Source organism: Tympanuchus pallidicinctus, unplaced genomic scaffold (assembly GCF_026119805.1).
Source record: "Tympanuchus pallidicinctus isolate F22 unplaced genomic scaffold, pur_lepc_1.0 scaffold3, whole genome shotgun sequence".
NCBI classification, from domain to species: Eukaryota; Metazoa; Chordata; class Aves; order Galliformes; family Phasianidae; genus Tympanuchus; species Tympanuchus pallidicinctus.
The window spans coordinates 65253428-65279744 of record NW_026294747.1 but is presented as its reverse complement, the minus strand read 5'-3'; the positions used below and the strand labels follow the sequence as shown (position 1 = coordinate 65279744).

The window sequence follows — 26317 nt, the reverse complement described above, 5'->3', positions numbered from 1 at the left end:
CCGAATGTGGAAGATGTGCTGTAATGGAAATCGTGTTAAGGTTATGGTAAAGCTTCGAAAAGTCTTTTCTTTCCAGAGCTTTCAAGTTGCTTCTTACAGTCAATGTATGTGACTCACTTTCGTTTACCATCTTGTAAAATCTTTCAAGACTGATTTGGTTCTGTCTGAAGGCCTTGTTTGCCGTGCAGTGACTGAAAATGATGTCTGGTTTTCCTTGCTTCTGGGTGGACAAACCTTCCGAGCAGAACAACTCACTGAATTTAGTTCTGTGAGGGTTTGGCTCTGCAGCTTTTAATTAGTTTTAAACTGGAGGAGGCATTTAAATAGTGCTGTTGGATCAGCATTAGAACCAAAGCAGAACACACTCTGAGTAGCTTTTGCACTATTTCTGATAAAAGTTTAGGAGACCCAGTTGCTAAATTTAGGGATGTAATTCTAAAATAGGTCACTTGTCATCTGCAGTTTACATGTACCACACTGCTCATATTGGCTCATCTAGAAGTGTTGCTCTGCCTGCTACCAGGTATAAGGGGGTGACAGCTTGAAGGCTTATTTTAGTACCAATTGTCTTTTCCTTGCTTTGCAGGAAAATCTTCACTGACGATTCAGTTTGTGGAAGGACAGTTTGTTGATTCCTATGATCCAACCATAGAGAACAGTAAGTACATAACTGATAAGCTGCTCTTCTGTAACTAACTGTATCAGAAGTCTTTGTTGTAATGTTGCTATGTCAGTGATAATACCAGCTCATTACTTTAACAGGTAAATGCACTGAATGTTGAGCCCCTGTCTGGAAGTTGGAATAAAGTAATCAGCAGAACGAGGTTTTTGATTTATACCATAATAATTAGCAGTCAGTGGCCATCAGCACATTTTACTCAGGATTGTTTTACTGGATAGAACTGAACCTCAGATACTACTTTTTGAAGAATCTCTTGCTTTGCTTTAGCAAATCAAACTGGTTAATGTGTTCCTTTGACCTAAATGATCTGATTGTCTATGTATGAATGTTCAAACACTATTATGATGAGGTGTTTTATTAGAATTGTAAACAAGGCTTGTTTTGAGATGCATCAAACAAGGTGTCGCATGCATTAGATTTCATTATTTTAAATCTTACCATAGAATCATAGAATGGCTTGGGTTGGAAGGGACCTCAAGGGCCATCAAGCTCCAGCCCCTCTGCCACATGCAGGGCCACCATTTTAACATCTCTTGGGTCAGGTAACTTTTCATTGTCTGCACTTTACAAATGCAAAGTATTTAAAGTAAACTTGTAGATGTCTGTAGATATATGGGAGTGACTTAAGAGACAGGGGGTCAGAGGCTGTCTCTAAAGTGTGGAGAGTGCCTGCATGTCTTGGTTTAGGATTTTGGCACAATGGTACGAGACTGACTCCTTACAAACTCTTATCCACAGAAATATATTGGCTGTAATTGGTGCTCTCCAGCTGTGCATCTGTCACTGGCAGCATTTAACTACGTGTACTCATGTTAAAATGCCTCATACAGATTTACTTTCTACCTGGTTTTGGTTAGTCTATGTTTTTCCACTGGGTTTCATTATGTGTGGATGGATGATTCATTTGTAGGTGAATTCTGCACGTATTTGGCTCTTACTTGGCACTGCTCACTTAATATGAAGTGTGTTGTGGCCATGAAAACTGAGCAGGGGGCATCTTGAAAATGTCATCATTTTGTGTGACTCCTTTGTATGGAAAACAAGCAGCATTATTATTTTGCTGGAAGCCTTGTGATCTGTGGCATAGCTGGAGAAAGTTGCTTTCTGAAAGGTAGAACTGAAGGGCCCTTCTTCTATCAGGAGATTTGTTGCTGGGGAGTAGGGGTGAGACCTAGAAGATATGCCCTGGGGATCAAAATAGCAGGAAGCCTAGTAAAAAACCATTCTTCTGAATGGTCTTTCTTCATTTCTTTTATGTGCTTTTTATGAATGCAGACTCTTGATGGGTCAAGTCTTTTGACATCTCCAGCTATATGCTTTTGAGCCTGTCCAGAGTTGTGAGACACAATCAGTGTAACCAACTTTTAGTGTTTTACTCACTTGTGATTTTGAATCTGGTTAATGATGCCAAAGGGGGTTCAAGAATCCAGGTTCCTGTAGAAGAGTCTGTTGAGAATGCTGCATTTTTCATAGAATGATAGAATGGCCTGGGTTGAAAGGGACCTCGAAGATCATCTGGTTTCAGCCCCCTGTGTGCAGGGTCACCAACCACCAGACCAGAGCCACATCCTGGGCATCCAGGACTTTCTGCAGTGGTTTAAAGTGGGCTGTCATACTTCTAACTTCCATGTAGGGATTGGGTGTGCTCTAGTGGTACAGCACTTATTTTTTAAGTATAGGCTAAAGGATGGCCTGGCCTGTGTAAGCTCTGTTTTATCTCCAGAAAATTGCAACTGACAAATCATCAAAATATTATCAGCACTGATAAATGGCTGGAAAACTGCAGTACCAATGGTAACTTAGTCTGCAGTTTTTGTCTTCAAATATTGTAACTTGCATGAAAAATGGAGTTTAAAATTAAATTTAAATTGCATAGGAAGGAAACTATAGCTAAGCTTTTTCTTAGGAACAAGTGTAAAATGTAAGTCTTGAACTAAAAGGATGTGACTGAGTATTCTAGTGGCTTTGTTTTCCAGTGGAAAAAACCTCTACCTTCTTTGGAAGGGGCACAGGGAAAATGAGCTGCATCAGGTTTCACTCAATGTACAGAAAAGTCAGCACTTCTTCAGTGCTGCATTTTCCTTTGCTTCCATTACATTAGAACCAGAAAAGTTAGTTTATCTAAGCTAATAAGCACGTTGAATTCAGTTGCTTCCAGTAAACTTGTGCATCAGGAAGGGTAACTCATAGCATTTTGTGGCAGCAGTGATGGTGAGTTAATTGCTTAACAAAGTAGAATTTCCTCTTCCTAATGTCCTAACAAGAGTGACGCTGTGATGGGTGGCTGTTAGCGAGGCAGCAGGGTGGAGAAACCAGTGGGACAATCACTTGGGAAATGGTGGCAAGAGAAGCAAAGCCATTGCAGAGCAGGAGCGCATGGAAGGAGCCTGTATGGACACTGAGCTGGATGGACACAGACTTTCTCAGCTCTTTGTGGAAAAACAGAGGAATTTGGAACTCTTAAACTGGGATCAGCCAAGAATCTTAATTTGGAACTCAAGTCAGAAGGAATAGAAAACAAGAATGTGCACACAGCTCCAGTATTTTTTGGTACAGTTGTCGTTAAAAGGGTGTTAGAAAAGGAAGGAGGCTGAAGGCATGCCAGTGGTTGTGAAGGCAATGCATGTAGGCTCACGTGGTAGCCTAAAGGCATCCTTAAGGCTCAGCTGCCATGTGCATGAAGCCTTGCAAGGGTGACAGCATTGTGCTTGGAAGCTGCTGCTGAGCAGTGTTCTCCAGGGCTGGGCAAGGGGCTGTAGCTCTGCTGTGTTACACACCTGCTGCAAAAGCTGTCCTGGTGATAGGCATTGACTTGGACTGAAGACAGTCAGAAAGGGTTGCAGAAGGTAGTAACTGATGTGCCCTTATGAGGAGGTTATATTTACCATTCAGTAGCTCTGGGAAAGGTTTTATACTGCTCCCCTATCTCTGTTCAACAGCGCTGTTGATCTGAAGGTCTGTGTTTGTGTGCCTGGCTCTGAGTCCTTAGCACAGTGGCTTGTTTTCACAACAGCTGCCATTTGAGCAGCATTTGCAAATCTTCTCATTCATGTTTGTGTCAGTGAAATAACTGATCTTAGGCAAGCAGTAGTCAGCAGCCCATGGAGTTGCTGTGCAAGTCACACTGCTTCTTGGCTGTAGCAGCTGCTGGGGCTGTGCTGTGCAATTACAACTGCATCACAGTGGGTTTGTGCCAAAGGAGGAGGCTTTCGTGGTGCTGGGAGTCCCTGCTTTGAGCTGGCAGCTCCTTGCCCAGCCTGCAGTAACTGCCCCACAGCTTCCCTTCCCTGCTGTGCCACCCATTGCATGGTACCAATGGTGATGGTGTTTCTGCTTGGTCTATTCTGGGCTTCTAGAAGAGCTGCCATCTGTCCCTGTCCCTTTTTAAATATTAACTTCATGATGCTCTTGTACCTACTTTGATTGCAGAGTGCTTTGATGTGGATGGGAGTTGTTGGGAGTCTGGAGGGTGCTGTGCCCTGGCACCTGTAATGCACTGTGTCTTCTTCATGTTTGAAGCACTGATACAGCAGCCCTGCATGTTAACATCTGTTCAACAAAAAATCAGTCAAAAAGCTATTGTGCTTTCTTGCTTCATCACCCTGCAACCTTGTGCCGTGGTGCCAGCAGCTCGCTGACTGCAGTGTGCAGGCACAGGTGCTAACACAGCTGCAGTGCTGGGACAGGTGGGGTATGGTTGGTAGGAGCTCTCTGTGAAGCTTCATTCGCACTGCTCGTGTTGCTACTGTAATGGAAGCTGCGTGGCTGCTCTGTGCTGTGCGTGTAGACACTTGCCTTACAGAATCATTAAAATCATTAAGGTTGGAAAAGACATGCTAAGATCACCATGTTCAACTGCTGGCCTGTGCCCACAGTGCCACATCTCCATGGTTTTGGAATACCTTCAAGGACAGCGACTCCCCCACCTCCCTGGGCAGCCTGTTCCAAACAGCAAAATGTGGCTTTGTTGTGTTTCAGTTGCTCCTTTTCATGAGCATGCTTTGAGTGACTTAGGCAGGCTGAATCCAAGAGTTTTGGCTGTCTTCAATGTGGGGCTAGCCCAGTGACTTGAGGTAATATGTTGTGGAGGTGTGACAGAGCAGCAAGCACTGGGGGCAGGAGGAAAGCTGGTGGAGCTCAGCTTCAAGGAGACGCTGTGCAAGAGTCAGGAGGTGTGAGCAGAAGCTAGCTGGCACAGCTGGATGGAGGAGGACTGCACAGCTGGATGGAGAGGAGTCAGCTCTGCTGCAGCTTGAGGATGAACATTCTGTGGTCAGCACAGCACTGCACTGCTGGCTGTTTCCCCAGTAATCATCGTGAGGAACGAAATGACTTCCTCTGACCATTAGCAGCTGGGAAAACTGCCTTCACCTGTATACAACGCACACGTAACCAATATGTGTGTGCTGCCCCGTGATGTCAGGCTGAGGGCAACATGAAGCCCTGGAGCTCAGCTTGCGTGCTCTGGTTGGTATGCGTGGTACTCAGCAGCACGTTGTGCTCCACGAGCTCTGACACAGTTTGCTTTTGCAGTTGCATAATGCAGACACTGAGAAAGGTTCCTCAGCTTGCAGTGTGTTGGCATTTCATAAACCCTGGGAAGAGCAGCAGTTCTCATCTCGTAGGAACCAAATGTACTTCCTGACTAAGGACTGAACAGACTGGTAGCTGCGGCGAATGTGCAAGTACTGTGGGGAGCTTCAGCTAAATTCTCATTATTTAGGTTTAGCATGTTCTTCAGTTAGCTTGTGTGTGTATCTTAGCCCCAAAGAGGTTTTTGTAAATCCAGATCATTCACCTCGTGGTATTGGTATCCAGGAAATCGATCTCGCTAAACTGCTTGGAAACTGGGGGAAATAACCTGTGTGAAGTTCAGAGTTAGCTTTAATGTTAATTGCATTTGTGTCTCATGTTAACCACAAATTACAGATGCCTGCAAGTCTCTTTGAAATGATGTGTAGCAGTAGAGCCTTTCTACTCTTTGTTTCTAAGCAGCTCTAAAGGAAAAAAAACCAAAACATTTTGTAAGAATCTTCTGAAATTTGAGATTTTAAAGTCAATTTCTAAGTTTCAATACCTACAGCAACTGAGTTAAAAGCACAGCAACCTGATGCAGCCTTCTAGTTTAAAGCCTGTAACTGATGTGTTCTTAACCCGTCAGCTAGCAGTGGCAGAGATGAGTGACTTCTGGTCTTTTCTTTGTTCATCATTCTGAAATGTGTACCTGCTGTTTTTTATTCTAGCTTTTACGAAACTGATCACTGTAAATGGCCAAGAATATCACCTTCAGCTGGTTGACACTGCTGGCCAGGTAAGTACCTTTCTCCCTTTGCATCTTTGGAGTTAACACAACAGACGTTGGAGCTTGGGAAGAGCTACCCTGATTGTGACCATGTCTTCAAAGCTGAAGCTCAATTTCAATGATTCCACTTTATTTTGTTCCCCCAACAGTGTTTATGTAGTGTTTGTGTAACTTTTTCTATTGAAATTGAAACAGTAGCTAGTGCTTAAAGTACACATGCCTAAAAAAGCAAAGAAAGAGCTCCCTTCAGTGTATCAAAGTTCTTAAGTAATCTGCGTGATACTTATGGTCTGGTAGTCTTCATTAATTGGAAAATGCCAATTCAGTAAGCCGCGCAGAAGTTTTTCTTGCCTTTCTTTAGTTTCTGTGCTCCAGCACCTTGGTTTGTGTTCATGCAATAGTCAGGCAGAGTAGACAGCAGCACGCATGGGCAGCGCTCAGCAGGCTGCAAAGAAACTCCTGCAGTTTGTTTACATTGCTAAGTAAGTGAAGGTTCATGCATGCTTCTGAGTGTAATGAGGGGGAATGCAGAAGGAGATGGTAAACAAATGTCTGTGGCATGATCAGTGGCTTCATAAAATAGAGGTGCTAATTACACAGGGATGCTTGGCAGGACCTGCAGGTGAGTGTGTGCTCCATACACAGGAGTGCTCTGTCTCTTGAAGGGCTATGATTAAAAAAGGGACTGCTAAGTCCCTTACCATCTTCCTGTTTGCATGCTCTTACTTTCCGAGTGACTTCTGGTATCGTGCCTTTGGGTTTTCCCAAACTGTTAGTGTTAAGCAGCCAGTACAGTACACAGGCAATGCTTTAGGCATGAAAGCTGCAGGACATTTGCTCATAGCTGGAAGAGTATTCAGGGCTGTGACCTTCTAGGACTGTTTGATCACTTTCAAAGAGAGCTACATGATGTAAGAATAACTGTGTGCCATAATTACATGCTGTCAGCTTGTGGTGCTAATCAGCAGCACTAGATCCACAAGTGATCAGTCAGAGAGTTTAGTAACAGCATTGACCACACATACTGGGGTCATAAATACGTTGCTTGGGAAATTGAAATTAAATAGAATTGCACAGCTAGTATTTTTCCCAGTCTGGTCATTTCCAGCCTTGATTCTTCTGTGAATGACTTGAACTTTGAGTTGTGGCTCACATGGGTTAGAGGGAGAGATAATGTTGGGTTATGGAAGGTGTGGTTTGAATAAATTTCTCTCAGTTCAGCCTTGCTTAATGATTCATAGAGCATCCTTGCGTATGCAGTATAGCAAAGATTATATTGCAGATTTATGTCGTGCACTTGAAAACTTGGCTATAGTGTGAAAAATTACAGCTCTGCTCATTTTGTCACTTAGCAAAGCTCTCAATTTGATCCCCGAGTTCCAGGAAGCTTAATGGTCTTTTTTTTTTTTTCCTTTCCTGACAAGCTAAAAAATAGTTTTCTTGGTACTTGTTTTCTGTCTTGTGCCTCTACCTCTCACAGTTACATGTTCAGGTTTACATGGTGGAGTTAAGAGGAGGCTCACTGTGGGACCTCAGGACAGGATGCAACAACAAATCTTATCTGAGCCTGAATTCAAACTGTGGCAATCCTCAGTAATTGCAGATCAAGGCAAATAACTGCAGAGCTGCACTTTCACCTGTTTTACTTGCAGGCCAGCTCACATCTCTCTGTGTTGACACTGGGATTACACAGCCAGCAGAGAGGGCAGCTTGGCATTTAAGCAGAGGTGGGGGAGGGCTGCCCTCAGTGTGTAGCATTAAAGGCAAATAAGGGCATCGTGTGCAAGTGTCGTTCTTTCAAACTTTTTTGGCAGAATCTGGGAAGTTGATTTATGAAAGGTTGTGGGGTTTTTTTGGCATTTGCCTATTAAGGAAGTTGCTTTCTGTTAGCTGTCTAGATTTAAGCTGCATGATTGCACCGCTCCATCTGTTCAGTCATGACAATATACAGGGAGGTTATGAATCTTCAGCTAAAATTAACATCCTAAGAAACACAAGCTTGAAAAATGGAGAGCTCGTACAGTAAGAGGTATGGCTCTTGTCAAAATGCAAATGTTACCTGGGAACTTCTATTAGAATGTTTCTATTTCAGTGTTTAACATGAAATTCTTAGTATGAGCATTGTGTTTTCTGCATTCTGTCAATCTGTTTCAGTTACTGAGTTGTTCATTTGCATTTTTACAGGCATTGTAAATTTAGAGATTTATTGCCTGGGTTTGTTTTTCACATTGCTCAGTGCTGGTGGTGGTATTGCTTTGGTGCTTTTTTATTTTTTATTAAACAACTGCCATACAATGCAAACTTCTGGTAGCCATAAAGCAGCTAATGCCTACAGTTCTTGCATCTGTGATGAGCATTAGTTAGTTTGGTGTGCCACAGCTGCCTAACAGACCCCGTAAGTAAGTTAGTTGTGGTCAGTGCCTTTTGAAATGTGGAACTGCTAGATCCTGTCTGCAGCTGCTGAAATTTGGGATTTGATGGAAATGTATCACTAGCAAGGTAAGAGGTGTAACTGCTGATTAGTGGTAGGACAGAGTGGATGCTTTGTGCTAGGGTAAACTGATAACTGAGCAGTGTAAGAGGATTGGGGATAGCTTTAGCTGATCTGCAGTCTTAGAGGGAATAAAGAGAAAAAGCTGTAGATTAAGTTGTAGAGTATACAGACTAACAGGCTAACTTAGCTGGTGCCCCAAGCTTGCTTTGCTTTCTCTTAATTGGGTAAAGATTCCACACCAGGCATTATGATGAACCTAATTCTTAGAATTACACAAAAATATTCTACAGATGTAACCAATGGCTGCTGCTGATGTGCTAGTATCCAGCTCTCAGCATTGGCAATAAATAATGCAATTGCAATATTCCTTCTACAGGATGAATACTCCATATTTCCTCAGACATACTCCATAGACATCAATGGCTACATTCTTGTTTATTCAGTCACGTCAATAAAAAGGTAACAAAGTCTGTTGTGTTCTCCTGCTTCACGTTTTAGCCATATACATCTCAGCTCAGCTCCTGCCTCTGCTTTATTTTTCTTTACGTATGTGTAATCCCTTCAGTCTCTTAGCTTTAGAAATGTAATTGAAATACAAAAGAATGGCTTTTTTAGAATTTTCCCCTCGCATCCAAATGGCCCTAGCACTTTGCAGACCGAAGCAGGAGGTACTTGTGTGAGAAATGGGGCAGTGCTGAGCTCCAGTGATTGAGTGTAAGTGAAAGCACACAGACTGGTCCCAGGAACAAGCAGGCTTTGTGCTGTAGCATAAGAGGCAAAGATGGAGTCCAGCACGAACCACAAGGGCACTGCATGTTTGTGTGAAGAGCCAAGCTAGGTGTTCATCTTCCCTCAGCCTAGCAGCTTGTTGCAGTACTGAGACTCCTTTGGTTTCCCATCCTGACTCACTCTGGTTAACCATCAAAAACTTTGACATAAGCAGCAATATGAGACTTCTGGCCTGTAGGTTCAGTCTTGCTATGCTACAGCAAATCTCTTCTTTGAGATTTTTCCAGGGTTTCTGTCTAGTCCTCACTGCTAACTATAGTCAGTTGTCACATGAGGACAGGCTCCATCATAGCTGGAGAAGCACTTAGAAGTGTCTCAACCTTTTTTAAGGTATTGTCAACTTCTGTTATTTTATCCTTTCACTTTGGTCTACTTGATTTAAGTGCAGGTTAACTTTGAATCACTCTTAGTTTCCTAATACTGTACAGCATCTTCAGCCAAAATAATCCTCTTTTATTTTCTCATTTGTTGAAAATGATGTTAAGACCTGAAGCCTTTCACTTCAGATAGAAGAAAAGCACTGCTTCACTTGCAAGCTGACCAGCTTTTGGCAAGCGCTGAAGCGCTCCATGTCTTTTCCTCTAAAGCAGGAAAAAGTCATCTTGAGTGTCTTTCAGTAAACTTCACAAACTGCAGGTGAAACAGCTTTCTTGTTGGCTCTTCTGTACTTCTCAGAAAGTGGATGTGATCTGGTCGTCAATTTTAGCTGCTTCTGAGCTCTTCAATGTTGAGCAGATTTTCAGTTCTTCATTCTTGGAGTTCTTCATTCTTGGTTTTTGTCAGTAGTTTTGAAGTAGTGAACAGAAAGCACGTGTGTTTTGGGGGAACTGCAGCAGATGTGAGGCTTTCATGTGTGTCTTAAGAAACTACTTTTTTTTCCTTCTTTTTTTCTCCTTCCCTTAATCAGAGATCTGTTGTTGGTGCTGAGTGACCTGTATAAAGTTGGAGTAGTATTCCCAGTCCTAAGAAGAAATTCACGTTGTTCAATATTTGAATCTTGATCAACTTAATCCCAATTCTTGCTTTTTTTTGTTTGAAATTTCAGACTATTGATGATCCTTTCTTGTTCAGTTTCTTATCTAAGTTCAGTATCAAGATGGTGTTAAGGCAGCAGTAAAGATCTTCCACTGTGCTCTGGTAACTCAGATGTCTTTCCCAGGAAGCACGTGTCTCAGTTTCTGTGGAAGCGTGGTATCGATCGCAGTGCTGATCCAACTGAGTGGGAGCTTTGACATCAAACTAAATAGAAATGTCCTCTTAAAATTATTTTCTTCCCTGCTGATCTCCACTGGGAAGTTTATAATGGGGCTCGAGTGAAAGCTGATGCCCTACATTTGTAATATTCCCAGACTCTCAGCTGCAAGGTTACTGGAAGGCTTTTGCTCTAGTTCAGCTTAATTAAATTCCAAATTTGTATCATGCTATGTTCCATGATCTTGTATAGCACAGCTGGTAATCCTTCAGGTTGTGTTTCACACTGCTTTCCTGTAACCCTGTTTGCTTAACAGAACTGGAAAGGACCTCTTGTGGTCTGCAGACCTCTTGGTGTTTCATGACTTGGTGTGACGTTGGTTTGGTGTTTTGTTTTCTTTTTTGGAGGGGGGTGGGATTTGTTGATAAGGGTTCTGATTTGTGCCTTTGCTCCTTCCAGTTTGAGAAAGCTTTCCAAATTAATTAAATTGATCCAGTCAGTCCAGTTTCATTCTGGATAGTTCTTGCCAACTTGTTTCTGTGCCAGAATCGTGGGAATTCAAATAGCCTTCCCTTTGGTTTTCACCTTGATCTATTAATAAAGATCAGCTGTTAATCCTTGGTCTATTTTGCTAAAAATTGAGCTCTAGATGAGCAGAAACTGAGAACTGAGCAGCACAAGATGGAACCACAGGTGAGGGCATGCACTGTGCTGTGCAGTGGTGCAGTGTTTTTCTGGCTACACTGGCAGCAGCTTACCGAGTAGCAGAAACAAAGTGATTGTGTTACATTGGTGACTCAGTCATCCTGTGGCTAATATGCTACATCTCTCCTCTTGCTTCAGGCTGAGAAACAGTCCTGTGGTCTGTACCAGAATTACTTCGAATGATTTCTCCTTCAGTTTTCAGGGTCATCTGAATATCTCTGTAGTGTTGCCTCTGCACTTGGTCACAGCTCAACACCATTTGACTCTTACTTCTGAGATAGTCTGCTGAAAGTCCAAGACCAGTTCTCAAGCCCAGAATTTCTCTTACACCTTTTCAGCATAAGTTTTTCATAGCCCTTAATTCCTTCCATTGATTCCACATTTACTGTATTCTGTACTATTGTATTTGAATCAGTAACAGCAAGATGTGCTGGACTGAGTTCTTTTTGTACACAATTAATTTCTGGATATACTATACAGGATATACTAAATCTGTTAGCTCTGCATGGAAGTTGAGTTTTGCTCAGTCTGTAAAACTGTTGCTGAAGTAATGCAAACAGACCTCCTTGACACAAAATCCTTCTGAACCACAGTACTGTTTGTTGCTCAGAAGTGAGAAGCTCTAAGGAGTCCCAACAGCCTGAGTAGTGCTTTCAGACACCAGTTCCTTGAGAACCAGAGCTTGGATGTACATTGGAGTGCTGCCCCATTTGTGAGAGCTTCAATTCTAATTTAAGCACAGAAGTGAGAACCCCTTTCTTGTGTAGCCGTGTGTTGGGTCTGTGAACCTTCACCTCTCTTAAAGCTCAGGTGTGCACTTCATGCACCTGCATCTTTTTTCCAGTGTAATCAGAAGAGCACAGCATCTGCTCTTTCACTCTGTTGATAGCTTGTTCTCTAGTGGTAAGTGTCAGACGTGGGGTTTCAGGCCTCACAGTGTTGTGCAGTGCTTTTCCTTATCTCCAGTCATGCAGACATCACGTGGGCAGCAGGTGAGCTGTCAGGTGCCTCAACAACCACTGCTTTGCTGCTGTCTTGCACATCAGGTTCCTCACTATCGTAAAGAAATTAGAACTCGGCCTTCTCTTGGTTTTCACAAAATGCCAAAACAAAATTCAAAGAATTCTGTATGAGTCAAGATCTATTAAAAGTTATGTATTCCTTCTTGTTGGATTGTGCTTAATTGAATGCTGTTCCTTTGAAATTCTGCTTCAATTTGACATGTCCATCCAGGTGTGTCGGGCTCTAGTAGCTGAATCTCTTACTGTGAATGCAAACCAGATTCGGGGGGCGGGGGGGGGAGAAGGGGGCTTTTTGTGTGTTAGCTGCACCTGTCCTGGGTAACGTTGTTTATTTCTGCAAGCATCAGAACTGGGTGGGCTGGAAGGATGTGCAAAGTCCTGTTTGCTGCTGCCTCTGGGACCGTTTTGTCTGTTGTACGCAAACCAGTAACACTTCAGCATCTTTGTAGTTCTGTCACTATACGTAATTTTTAACACAGCAATCTACATATGCATTTAATTGCTTGTGTATTGATTGGGTATTAAGGATAAGCATTGGAGTGCACGTGTGACTTCATCCCTTTATTTTGCAGTTTTGAAGTGATAAAAGTTATCCATGGCAAGTTATTGGATATGGTGGGAAAAGTCCAGTAAGTAGTGACACTTTCATCTCATTTCACTGCAGGCATGTTGCTAATACTTTGTTCAGTATACTATAACTATTCTGAAGTTCTGAACTTTCTTTCACAGAATACCCATTATGCTGGTTGGAAATAAAAAAGACCTGCATATGGAACGGTATGTGAACTCCAGTATGTGGGAAATGCAGGGCAGCAGCCAGCATTCCTGTGGCTGCCATGGCCAGTTTTGTTCTTGGCTTTCCATCGCTAAAATCAAAATATAGATTACAACAAAGGTACCAGCAGGGAATTTTGTCCAGAATGTGTGCTAGCAGCTTCTGTTGTAATGTTGATTCTTGCTAAAAGCTTCCAAAAAAAGTAGCTGAACATTTCTTTCAAGACAAGTAAGGAAGTGTCTTTTTTACCACTTTAAGACGTGAGATGATGCTGCAGCTTAGGCAGACAAGTCAGTGTTTGGGACAATTGCTTTCTTCTGGGTCACACAGAAGTTGTGCCTGGCCCAGCAGTGAGTTTGACAGCAAGGAATAGCAATTGTTTGGCCTTTCAAAATGTCATAACTGCCTTCAGTGCTTCAGTACTGTGGGGACGTTCCTGAAGCTTCAGTCCTTATGTGAATTACAAAGAAACATGCTTTCCTCTCTTTTGCCAGGGTGATCAGCTATGAAGAAGGGAAAGCTTTAGCAGAATCCTGGAATGCAGCTTTCTTGGAATCTTCTGCTAAAGAAAATCAGGTAACAGATTTAAGATTCACTTATTTGAATAGCAGTGCTGTGGAATGTCTCGTAGTTTCACTTAATAAAGGAAGCTAAATATCTGCACGTCCTGTCCAGATAGCTTGTGTAGATGGCTGGAAACAAACTGGGTGTCTGCATTCAGGTTTACATGTATGTGCTTTTTGATGCAACCATAAGTTAACAGGAATGGAGAACTGAAAGTTGAGCTTTGCTGAACAAAACAAAACAGTTGGTGGCAAACTCAAACTTGCACCTCTGCTGTGTGTGGAGCAGGGCCTGTGATCTGCTGTAGTGACCTTGAATAGAGATCTTTGCTGCTTCATGGGGGTGAGTTGGTGTAAGGGAATGAACCTCATGTTTTAGGCAGGAGCTGGTCTGTCTGGTGGGGGGAATGATAGTTGTATGGGCACAGAACTAAGGAGAAAAATGTTTGACCAGAGCAGAGGCAGGCAGATACTGATGTGTTACAGATGTAGTGAAGTTGCTTTAACTTCCTTCAAAACACCTTCTCAATATATTCTGGCATTTGAACTTGTCCTTGTGACTTATCATAACGCTTTGTCACTGATTTGATGCCCTACACTTGAGTATTTAAGCTACAAGAACCTACTGGTTTGAGCTTGAAGTAATTAAAAGCTACTATAGGTTGAAGGTGCCAGCCTCTCTAACTTATTTTGTGTTGCTTTTTTATTGTTGTTGGTCTTGCCAAAGTCAGTACTGTTGCTTCTTGCAGATGTGGATGTATGGTGGGATCACAGGGGCACTGGCAGGCTGTGTTTAAGAAATCTGTCCTTATGCACAAGTGCTTACATTACCTCCTATTTAATCTAATACATCCTTAGGTGTTCTCAGCAGCAGTCAGAAGGGCAGTCCCATAGCTAGGGCAGCACCTGCATGAGCAGCCTTTCTTTTCCCACTTTTCAGCTGTGAAGCAAGCAGCTGCTGACTGATAACTTGTGGCTCTGCTGGTAGCAGACACTTGGGTAAGGTTGGATTTTCCCTGGAGGGAAACTTGCAGTTTTTTTTCTCCACGTATGGAATTAGTTTCTAAGTACTTCTGTTTCTGGCTAAGAGTTGCACTAACCGTGTCAGAACGGGCTGTGATGAAAGCATGCAGTTTCTTAGTATCTTTACTTCTGGAGAGCCTCAGATGCATACCTACCTGCAGAAACTAAACTGCCAGCCTGAGGAATAAAGCAGTTAAAAGAATGAGATTAGCTATTTTCAAACAACTCAGTACTTCTGGAATAGGCAGAGCCATTGTTTGTCCTTTTTTTGGACGTGGTTCACAGTGTGTAACAGTGTAGTAATTCATATCTTAGAGAATATCTTACTAATAACTCTTGTGAAGTTTGTATTGTGTATTGTCTTGGTTCAAAGAAAAAAAGGAAAGCTGTGTATATTTATGCAAAGAAGCTACAAGCTTTATATGATGCTTGGCATGCCTTGCATATTAAATTGCTGTGTTAACAAAGTCCCATTGACTGCCATGTATTTGTGTCTGTCCCTTGGTCTCAGAGTATCTGCATTAAGTTAGCTGCTAGCTGAAATTCGTATGGGCAACTGGTGCTGGGGTAGAACTCCTCCTTGCTGTGGACATTACAGTACAGCAGTATGGTCATGTCTTGTGTGTAATGCACCTGGAAACTGGCTGACCTGAGATGTTCAGGAGGTGGTGTGTTGCTTTGTGGGCATCTGATGGGCTCCATGGATGTGTGGGATGTATGTGAGAAAGCATAATGGAGCCCAGAGGGGGGCAGCTCTCTTCATGTTCCTGCAGACAGTTGCTGAAGGAGGTGGATGATTGAGCTTGTATAAGGTATAAGGCCTGAAGCTGTGAGGTTCTAGGGATAAAAGAAGTCTCGTCTCTGAAATCAATCTGCTTTTGGTAGATGTGGAGCTGGAGTATGACAGTCTGTGGTGTGCTGGTCTGAAATTGGTTTGGTACGTGGGGCAGCCTACAGAGAGACTGTAGGCTGATTCCAGTTTGACCTACTTGGTCTGTCCTTTATAGCAGCTCTTAGCAAGGAATTCAATTAAACTCTAAAAGGAGAGGAGGCATTCCCTGTTAGAAGTTCTAGCAGAGGCTTCTCTCTCTCTCTGTGAAAGGAGGTGGGAAAGCATTGACTCATCTCCCTTCCTGCTTTGCCCAAAAAAACCCAAAAACTATTTGGAGCATCTGTAGGAGTCCTAGGAACAAATCCCTGCTGCAGCAGGCAGCTCAAATGGTTGTGCAGATGAACTTAATCCAACCAGGCCTGTTCTGCTGGGAGTTGTCAGAAGACACCATACTGATGAAATGGCATGGCTTTGGCTCTCCTACTTCCCATCTATTAGGAGATCTAAGCTGACATGAGGGTAAGTGGTAGAGGCTGGTAAGGGTACCTCGTGTCTGATCTCCTTTAGGCTTTGTGTCCTCTCTTCTAGATTTTGGTGGCCTGCTAAGGCTTTGGAGCTTGTGCATCATACTGGGCACCTGGGACTTTGAGAGGGCAATTCTGGGCCCAGGAAAAGATGCAGGTTAAACTAAGTCTTGGTTGGAGATCATCGGCCAGATTGGGTGAATGCTTCCTACAAGAAGAATTTGGGGTATTTCGGGGCTTTTTTGGGTTCATTCTAAAAGTCAACTTCAAGCTGGAAGTGTTTAAGGACATCGTGTATCTTGTAAGCAAAATGCGAGGCACGCAGGATCGCATCTTTCTGAGCTCTGACCTGGAGCTGAGTTCAGGTATTAAATCCCTTCTCTGGGCCCTAGATGTGCTTGTTGTGTTTTTTCAAGCTGCTTGATTTCTGGATGTGTTGAGGTGCTGTGTATCTATGAGGTTAACTTCAGGAGCTTCATTCAGGCTTTTCTTGGGGAATTTGTTGCTTCGTTCCCCTAAGCCACAGCGCAGTGCTTTGTCTTTAATCCCAGCACAGTAAATTGCTAATGGTGTGAAATACAGCCAGAACCCAGATTGGTCCCTAAACCTGCTTGAAGGCAGAGAGTAATGAGCATTCATGTGCCCATCCACTTACACAGAATTCATTAGAAGGGTTTATTTTAGAAGGGGGAAGGAAGTAGTAAAAATAAAAAAACAATTTAAAAAATCCACTGCTCACCAAAACAACTCTCCTGAAAATGAGTTCTGGGACGTTGCTGCTTTTTCAAGAGTAGTTTCATATCCAAGCCTGAAAGGTGCAGTGAGTGAGGATGCTGAGAGGGGCTCAGAGTCTTCCCCCCCCTCTCCTCCCTCAGGGATTTGGGAGTGATTTCCCTGGGAGAGCATTTGGGGGGAGGGAAAATGCTCTTCCTTACCTGACTATTGTTCGAGTTCCTTTGCCCAGCTCTGTGCCAAGAACAACCAGTAGCAGCAGCAGAGAATTTCCTCTCCAAAATCACCAAGCAGTTGTGCTTGGAAAGCAGCACGGAGCTGAGCAGCAGCTGTGGGCTGGGTTTAGGGCTTCAGACCTTCCCATTTGTGCACCTCCTGGGCTCTGTTCCTTCGGCATCCGCGGGTGTGTGTGCAGGAGCACTGAGCCTCCTGGTGCCTCGCACACAGCAGCACCCATTGCCTTGCCTGGCATCTCTTTCACTTCCTCAAGGGAAGGAGGTAGAAGGGAGGCAGATGGCTTTCTGTAGGCTAGATGTGACCCACATCCTGTAACTGCACCATATGCAGACAGATGCATACAAAGTCTGGCTGCGTTCTTTATTCCTTGTTGCAAAACAGTTTCCTGCGTCGCTTAAAAGCTCATTCTAAAATCCTTCAGCATATTTGGGCTGAATTACAAGTTCCTACGGGTTAACTGCAGGGCACTGATTAAAGCTTCTCACTGAATGTATGTTCTCTGTGAAATGAATTAGCAGCCCTGTGAACTCCTACATCTCAGTGTTCCCAGCAGCGTGGCTTTGACAGTGAATATATAGCTGCTTGGTTGTTGGAATAAAGCGTGGGTTTTTATAGTAGGTGCTTTCAAGCAGGAATAGAAAGACTTGGTGCATTAAAATGTCAGCTGTAAGCAATGAAATATCAGTACAGCGTACTTGTAAATCAGTACATCACCTATTTGTCAATCAGCATACCACCTATTTGTGACTAAGGGCGACTCTTCATTAGTGGAAGCAGTTTGCTGGCAGCTGTGGTCCTGCCCATGCTTTGCCTTCCATCTCATTTGCCCATTTGCACTGTGCTGCACAGGGCAGATGAGCCTCGTCCTGCAGGTCCTGTTTGGATTGTGGAGGGCCGTCGTCAGCAGGCGACTCCGAGCCTAACAGCACCTGCTGCTTCCTGTGCAGGGGTGCATTCTGTGTTGGTGCAGGGGGTGAAAGTGCTGAGTGCTGCTGCCTGTTGGCCCTGCCTGCTGCTCACCGTGTGCTCTCTCTTTGCAGACCGCCGTTGATGTTTTTAAGAGGATAATTTTGGAGGCAGAAAAAATCGATGGGGCAGCTTCACAAGGGAAGTCTTCATGCTCAGTAATGTAATTCCACTGCAAAGCCTGAAAACAATGGGAATACATTCTACCTGAAGAAGCAAAACTGCCCTTTATCTTCAAGGATAAACTATGCTTCTTTTTTTTTTTTTTTCTTTTTTTTTTTTAATTTTTTAATTTTGTGGGTTTTTTTTTTCTTCTGTTAACCTGAGAGATACACAGTTGGTTTGGAGCCTTTCCCTTCAGATTATGTTAAACTCTGACTCCTGTGCAAATGGCTTCACTTCCATTTTCAAATTTTAAGCAATCATATTTTCAATTTATATATTGTATTTCTTAATATTATGACCAAGAATTTTACTGGCATTAATTTTTCAGTGTAGTTTGTTGGTTAGAATAATCATCAAAATGATGCATATTGTTACACTACTATTAACTAGGCTTGGATATCAGTGTTTCTTTGTGTTAAATGTATACTTGTAAATAAAATAGCTGCAAACCTTCGTGTTCTCCTTAACTTTGTGGTGGTTGCCCCATGCCAGTTTCTGTGTGAGGTGTTCACCTGTTGGCCTTAAGAGGAGCGTGCAGTGGCTTAGGAGGAAATCCCAACCACTTGTACTGCTGGAATTCCAAGGTGCCTGGATAACTCAGCTGGATTTTGTGCTGGTTATAGAAAGGAGATGCAAGGGACACCTTTGTGAGGGTGTCAGGGCAAGGTGTGGAAGGAGCAGCTGGATTTTGTCAAACAGCACTGCTTGTTCCTCTGTGTGACCGTGAGAGCTGCAGGCTGGAGGGCACGCATCTGTTCCAAGGAACAGGCTGACATGCAGCTGTGCACTCAGGTTGGAATGGATTTGGCCAAGTTAAACTTGCTAAGAAAACAAAACTGTTGTTTAAAATAAATTGCACGTCGAACAAATAGATGTGAGTTGCTTATCATGCATTTCTGTACTCATGCATCCAGCGAATGTGGACTCCCAGCACCTGGCCTTTCACCAAGGCCTGTTCCCAGCTGTCTTGGGCAGCTTCTTCAGTCTGGAGGCAAGCTACTTGAACTTGGTATTTGAGGAAAAACAAGTGCAGTTGGCCTACTTTGTGTAGAAGATGCTGATTTAGGGAGAGGTTTATTAAATTGTTTTTTATTTATATTATACTTTATTTTATTAATTGTTTATTAAATGTTTTCTCATACATTTGAGTCCATTGAAAAGTTTTAATTCTTGGCAGGAATAAAATAGAAGGGATACTTGCAGTGGTTCTGCAGCTAGACTTGGCTTTCGGTTTTCAGTCTGTGCTAAATGCTGCAGATGTGACAAGGCTCATCTCTGTGGGTTGTCCTCAGGCTGTTAATTGTCTGAACAATTAGCGTTTGTAGAAAAACTTTACTTTCAGGATTCAGAACCTGACCTTCAGTGGAACCCAAGGTGTGTGGAAGGCACCTTCCAGCAGTGAGGATCCTGGATAGCCTCACTCCTCTGTGCTTACTGAGTGTTCCGTGGGTTTGGCTCTTCAATATGAGAGCCCTAAATGGGTTGGTGCTCTTGGTAGCCCAGTGTTATGTATATAGAAGCAAGAACTCTGTCTAGCTTGCCTGGAATTCAGGGAGCACTGTGTGGCAGCTGCCTTCATCCCACCAGGGGTTCCCAAGAGCTGTGCTAAGTGATGCACAGCTTGTAAGGGAAATCAGGAAGGAAATGGCAAGTTCTCTGGGTTGGCTGAGATCCCACCTGTGTCACTGTGCCCCGTGCAGGTGCTGCAGGCACTGATCCACGAGGACCTGCTGGGCTCATGCTGCTAATTAATGCCACTGGGCTCTGGCTTTGCAAGGAGAAATCAGCAGGGTCTAATTAGTCCTTATGCAATCAGCACTGCTCATCCTCTGAGCGTGCTGCTAATGCTGGGTAAACCTCACAACCTCTTCTTAATGAGGTCAGCATCTCTCTCTCTCACAGCTGGGGAGAGGCAGAGACCCTTGCAGAGGTGTCTTCAATCCATGAGAATGGAATGGAACACACGACTGAGCATCAGCAATGCTGGCATTGCTGCCCAGAGAGCTGTGGGTGCCCCATCCCTGGAGGTGCTCAGGGCCAGGTTGGATGGGGCCCTGGGCAGCCCGAGGTGGTGATGGGCAGGCAGCCCACGGCAGGGATGGTAACTGGGTGGGCTTTGAGGCTGCCAGTCTGCCTTCTTATTGCTGTCTCTGTTCCAAATAATGATGTTAAAAAGAAATCCTTCCAAAAGAAGCAGCAAATGTGCACCACTAATCATCCAAAACCCTGCCAAGCAAATCTATTGTTTCACTGCCTGTCCCCAGTCAAAACCCTGTGCTCAGCAGCCCTGGGCTCCATTCTGCCAACTAAGCACAGCTGTGCAAAGCCCCAGCTCCCACTGCTTTGTCCCAAAAGCCCCGTGGCAGCAGCCCCACTGCCTGGCCCATATATAGCGGGGCAGCCTCGCGTGCTGTGGGGTTGGGTCAGCTTCTGATTTACAGTCCTGGAGAGCAGCCATCAGGAAATGTCTCAGTACTCAGGAAAAGTAAGTATGGCCTCAGGCTGGGACGGGCTGCAGTGGGGTGAGGGTTGGGTGATGTTCCACTCAGGTGCAGATTCAGTACAGCAGGGATGGGGAGGGTGTGGGGATGGGAGTGCATTTGGGAGCAGGGCTTTGTGTTTGAATCTTCGTGTTGGAAACCATAGAATGATTTGAGTTGGAGGGGACTCTTAAAGGCCATTTGGTCAAACCCCCCTGTAGTGAACACGGACACCCACAGCTCCATCAGGTGTTCAGAGTCCCGTCCAGCCTGACCTCGAGTGTCTCCAAGGATGGGGCACCCACCACCTCTCTGTGCAACCTGTGCCAATGCCTCACCAGAATGCTTGTGAGAGGATGGTTGCATGCTAGGAAAGAGACCGAAAACCAAGCTGACCCCAAAATGAGGCAGTGGTGAGAGGTTCCCGTTGGCTTGCAACTGAGATCCTCACCTCCATCCCCCTCTCCTCCCCACCCCAGATCACTTTCTACGAAGGGAAATGCTTCTCAGGCAGGAAGCTGGAGGTGTGCAGCACCTGCAGCAGCTTCCAGCAGCGAGGTTTCCCCAACCGTGTCAACTCCATCCGCGTGCAGAGCGGGGCCTGGGTCTGCTTTGACCACCCTGAGCTGCACGGGCAGCAGTTCGTGCTGGAGCACGGCGAGTACCCGCACTGGCAGCGCTGGAACGGCCGCGGCGACCGCATGGGCTCCTGCAGACCTGTGGGCATGGTGAGCAGCTCTGATTGCCCCAGGGGGTGGAGATACGAATCCGGGCGTAAAACACAACGGCACTGATGGGAACGGGGTTATTGCAGTGGTTTTTTAGAGGCAGGGGTTGCTCGTGGGGGGACGGGAGCGTGCATCCCAGGGGGTGCCAGGGTTGGATTGAGGGCTGTTCAGCTGGGTTGCAGCACACAGGTCTCCTGGTGCTGATCCCTCTGCTATGGGATGCGCCCCGAGCGCTCAGCCTGCAGCTCCTCACGCCTTCTCATTTCCCCAGGGGATATCAGCGAGTGCTCTGGGGGGTGTAATTCTCTGTGGCTTTTATTTTTGGTGTTGTTACTGACTCGGCGCCGTTGTCCCCAGCACGGGCAGCACTACCGCATCCAGCTGTTTGAAGGGAGCTGCTTTGGAGGCCGCAGCATGGAGCTCACTGAGGACTGCTCTTGTCTGCAGGGCCGGGGCTGGGAGCAGCCCCACGTCAACGCCGTCAGGGTGTACGGTGATGGCGCGTGAGTACCCACAGTGTGCTACAGCTAATGGGAACTGGGGAGCCTACAAGCTTGGTCAAGGCTGTGGTCAGAAGCACCGGGGATTTTGGTGCTTCTGATGCTGAGGGCGGAATGAGAGCAGCTCTAGTATGGGTATGAAATCATAGGGTATGATTTCAGGAGGGTAGAAGCTAAGCACAAGCTGCACGAACTTGGGGATGCATCCAAGGGGCTTGCAACCCAACACTCGGCCCATCCTTTCCCTTTTTCTCTTTTCCTTTCACATTTCCTTGTGTTTGTTTTCCAAACACCTCTTTAAAACCCATGTGAAACCTGCTGGGCACTGCAGTCAGGGCTTTCGCTTTCTAAGTGGCTTCCCCAGGGCTTCCCGTGACACCAGAAACCTCCTCCTTGGACAGCAAATGTGAGGCAGCAACACCTCGCCCTCACGTTAAATCCTTTTTCTTAAAGACAACAGCAGCTGCTGTGGTGAGGAGGTGGGATGCTGGGATCCCCCTGTGGAGACTTTGGTGCCTTGTGAAGCTGCGTTGTGGATGTATTGCCCCATCCTTCTGCCCCACGGAATTCCCAAATACTTCTGCAGGGCAGCAGCTCTGCCTTGCTCCAGCTGTTGGGTGGCAGAGTGCCCCAGTGCCGTTACATTTCGCCTGTCTTGCTGTATTTGCACATCTCACGTGATGCTGGGCATTGCAGAACAGGAAGAACTGTGCTGCACTCCAAGACTGCAACATCCTGACACTGGGTGTGCTGTGGAGCTTGTTTTGATTCAACAGAAGACCTTTCCATTTCATAAAAAGAAGAAAAAGAAAAAAACCAACCAACCACGCTTAGAATCATAGAATCACAGAATCCTTATGGCTGGAAAAGACCCTGAGATCACCAACTCCCACTCCATCCCACCATGCCCGATAACCACAGGTCCCTCAGGGCCACAGTTCCACGGTTCTGGAACAGCAGATGTCTTCATTGCCCACTCACAGCGTTGGTTTGTTACCACCAGGAGCTCTGGAGGGAAGAGCAGCCAGAGCCCAGCAGGGGCCCTGCACCATGTGGAGGACCGGTGCCATAAAGCCAAGAGCCCATGAGAGCTTTGGGACCAATGATTCACCATTCATGTCCCTGTAGCAGAGACCGGAGTCGGAGAAATTGGGATGCAGCCCAGAAACTTTCAAGCGCTTGAATTTTTCAGATTGATTTCCCCCTCCTTCCAATAAGGGCCACAAAGCTTTCTTTCCTTCGCATGTGAGTGTAGGTGTTTGCCTGCTTATGTTCACGTGATGGGACTTTTTGAAGGCTTTCTATGCCTTTGGCATTGCATGTCATAGGGCTTTTCTTTTGGGATTGAGGACAAGCAGACAGAAATGGTGCTGATGAAGCCGTGGAAGCAGTTCTCAAATGGAAGTGCTGTTGTGGGGCAGTTCTGAGGTGTCCCTGTCCCTTTAGCTGCACCTGCTCAATGGGAACTGTCTTTGGCCATCCAGCTTTCCTCAGGATCCGTCACCAGATGAACCAACACAGCACATCCCACCATGATGATGGCCCTTCTGCAGCAGAAGGGCTGGTGCTGTCCTTGTTCATTGCAGGGGAGCTGGAGCAGATGACCTTGAAAGATCCCTTCCAACTCGAATGATTCTGCGATGCTATGAAATAAAGGAAGGGCTAAGTAAGCACACAAGTCCTCACTCGTCACCTTGTGTGACCAATATGCCTCAGTCCCATCTTTCTGGTGTTCTTTGTGCTCCCTTTTTTTCACAGCCTTCCCCTGGGTGGAGGAACAAGCGATCCTGACGGGTCCCTTCGAACTTGGCCTATGATTCCGTTCCATACGCAGAGAAATGAGTTGATGGGATGGGGTAGAAAACGAAGAAATCCATGTGTGCATTATGCACAAGGCTGGGGTGTGTTCAGAGGAGGATAATGATGTTATACATCACTCTTAATTAACGTGAAGAGCTCAGCAACCTCTCCAAGAGCGCACATTGGGATACACGACGAGGGCACGGAGATCTGGGGCACCCTGCCCTACAGCTGTGTGAGCAGCGCCGTGAAGCGAGCCTGGAGGAAAGCCTGCGCATGGCTTTGTCATCTCCTTTTGGACAGAAACTGGCTGCAAAAAGTACTGGAGGACGAGCTTGTTCATTTGTAGGAAACACCCCAGAGCCAGCTGTTTGGCCAAGCACTCTTTGGCAATGCTGCATGCTTGCAGACCGCAGCGGTGCCAGCAGCGCAGTGGGATCAGGCAGGCAGCCGGTGCTGTGCAGACAGATGGAGCTGAGATCCACCTGGAGGCATCCCAATAGTGCACATCAGCCCAAACACACCCAGCAGTCCTTGGGGTGGCTCGGCTGAATGCTCCCAGCTTTTGTATTACAGTGGTTGGCTTTACAAATGAATGTTTTTCCTACAGATGCAGCTTTTTGCTCTGGGTCAGGCTGCTCTGAACTCGCCAGCTGTTGGCTGACCCTGCAGCAGTCACTGCCCCGTGCTGTGCTTAAAGGAATTCCTCCCACAAGCAGTAGGTCCTAACCAAATTGTCACTGCTGGATGTCGGGTGAGAGATGGGCCACAAAAACCAACTGATTTGGGATAATTTGGGAGATTAAAGTCGTGCTCTGCTGTCATTGCTAAGCCCATAGGTGGGGCGAGTAACTGTGATCTCTGATTTGAGGAGAGAAGAACAAGGCAGAGATGAAAAGTTCAGCAGTGAAACCTGAATGTGAAAGTGTCAGAGCAATGGCAAAGCCTGGTGAGATGTGAACAGAGGACAGAGCTGATGGCTGTTGCTGCACTGAGACCATGGCACAGTGCATATTAAGGTGAAGAGAGAGAAGAGCAACAACATGAGCTGCTGAGATAAGAGATAAGGGGAATAAAACAGAACCCAAATCTGTGCCTGCTAGGAAATATCAGAAGGGTTGCTGAGAATTGCTGGAAAAAAGAGGATGTATTAACTGCAGATAAAGGTATGGTTCCCCTCCTGACTAAAGACTCACTTCTAGGAGGTAAAATGCGTTTCATGTGTTGCAGCAAGGACAGTTCTGCTTTTAGTCCAGAATGGGGCTGAGGGGACTCAGATCCCTCTGTAGTGCTACCAAATCATAGAATCACAGAGCCACAGAATCATAGGGGTTGGAAGGGACCTCTGCAGATCCTCCTGTCCAACTCCTCACTAAAGCAGGTTTCCTACAGTAGGTTACACAGGAAAGCATCTCAGGCAGGTCTTGAATATCTCCAGAGATGGAGACTCCACAGCTTTCCTGGGCAGTCTGTTCCACTGCTCTGCCACCAGTGCTGTGGATTTGTTTTGTTGCGTGTTGTGAAGATCAGCAAGGTCACGTCCCACCATAACCACACCATCCTTACAGCGACATGAAAGGGGAAGCCTCTGCTCTGGGCTTTGGGGCTGGCATCACCCAGCCGTGGGAACACCATTAATCTTTCCTTCTTGCTCAGGTGGGTGCTTTACGAGGAGCCCAACTATCGTGGCCGCATGTATGTGGTGGAGCGGGGCGAGTTCAGCAACTTCCGAGCATGGCAGGGCTTCAGTGCAAACGTCCAGTCCGTCCGGAGGGTCATCAACTACTTCTAGCTGAGACCAGCCCATTGGAGCTGGGCTGCTGGGCTGCTGGGCTGCTGGGCTGCTGGGCTGCTGGGCTGCTGGGCTGGGCGTCACTCCTTCAACTCACTGACCCGTGGAATAAACTGTTCAACATCAAATTTTGGCTCTGAGTAAATTTGTTTCCGTCGATTGCATGAGTTCAGGAGGGAATGGATATGCTCAGTGTTTCTAAGGTTATGTGCTGTGATTTTGCTTTTCTATGGTGCAATGATTCATAGGGAGTGATGGGACACATCTTCTCCCGTAGCTGATGGTGAGAAAAAGACCTGGGAAAGCTCCCAACAGCCCTCCCAGCCTGAGATGGGCATTAGGAAGGAATTCTTCTCATTGCAGGTAGGGATGCACTGGCACTGCTGCCCAGAGAGCTGTAGGTGCCCCATCCCTGGAGGTGCTCAGGGCCGGGTTGGAGCCCTGGGAAGCCTGAGCTGGTGGAGGGCAGCCAGCCCATGGCAGGGGGATGGAACTGGATGACCTTTAAAGTCCCTTCCAACCAAACCATGCTGTGATTCTACGGAGATCCTATGACTCAAAAGCCCTTTGGCTGACTCTGAAGCCCTGTGGGCTGCAATCACACAATCACAGAATCATCCGGGTTGGAAGGGACCTCAAGGATCATGTAGTTCCAACCCCCCTGCCTAGCAGGGCCACCAAACATCCACATTTAGATCAGGTTGCCCAGGACCCCATCCAACCTGGCCTTAAACACGTCCAAGGACGGGGCATCCACAACCTCCCTGGGCAGCCCATTCCAGGGCCTAACTACTCTCCTTGTGAAGAACTTCCCCTAACATCCAACCTAAATCTTCCCTCCTTCAACTTGGATCCATTTCCCCTAGTCCTGCTATTGTCAGCCCTTCTGAAGAGTTTACTCCCCTCCTGGGTGTAGGTTCCCTTCAATGGCCATGCCCTGGGTAGCTCCTGGTGATACGTGGTCTGCTGGAGTTGTAACAATATTTAAGCATCCTTAATGGATTGCAAAGCATT

At 45.7% G+C, this 26317-nt stretch overlaps 2 protein-coding genes across 3 annotated transcripts in view; both read left to right on the top strand.

Annotated features, from left to right (window-relative positions):
• RHEB (Ras homolog, mTORC1 binding) overlaps window positions 1–18457 on the top strand; it is a 32015-nt gene extending 13558 nt beyond the window's left edge. The window contains exons 2-9 of one of the 2 annotated variants that reach the window (XR_008209012.1): window positions 587–658; window positions 5926–5993; window positions 8855–8937; window positions 12759–12815; window positions 12916–12963; window positions 13456–13537; window positions 15968–16268; window positions 17913–18457. Coding sequence is in view for 1 of the 2 variants with exons in the window: in XM_052693181.1 (XP_052549141.1) it covers window positions 587–658; window positions 5926–5993; window positions 8855–8937; window positions 12759–12815; window positions 12916–12963; window positions 13456–13537; window positions 17913–18005 (503 nt within the window). In the remaining variant the exon portion in view is untranslated. The remainder of the gene's footprint in view (window positions 1–586; window positions 659–5925; window positions 5994–8854; window positions 8938–12758; window positions 12816–12915; window positions 12964–13455; window positions 13538–15967; window positions 16269–17912) is intronic. The other variant, XM_052693181.1, reaches the window with a different exon arrangement.
• Window positions 18458–18558: 101 nt separating this feature from the next.
• CRYGN (crystallin gamma N) lies at window positions 18559–25397 on the top strand. Its single transcript, XM_052693182.1, has 4 exons — window positions 18559–20030; window positions 20963–21211; window positions 21569–21714; window positions 25168–25397. The coding sequence occupies exons 1-4, from the start codon at window positions 19755–19757 to the stop codon at window positions 25301–25303; spliced, it is 807 nt and encodes a 268-aa protein (XP_052549142.1). The 5' UTR covers window positions 18559–19754; the 3' UTR covers window positions 25304–25397.
• Window positions 25398–26317: the final 920 nt, after the last annotated feature.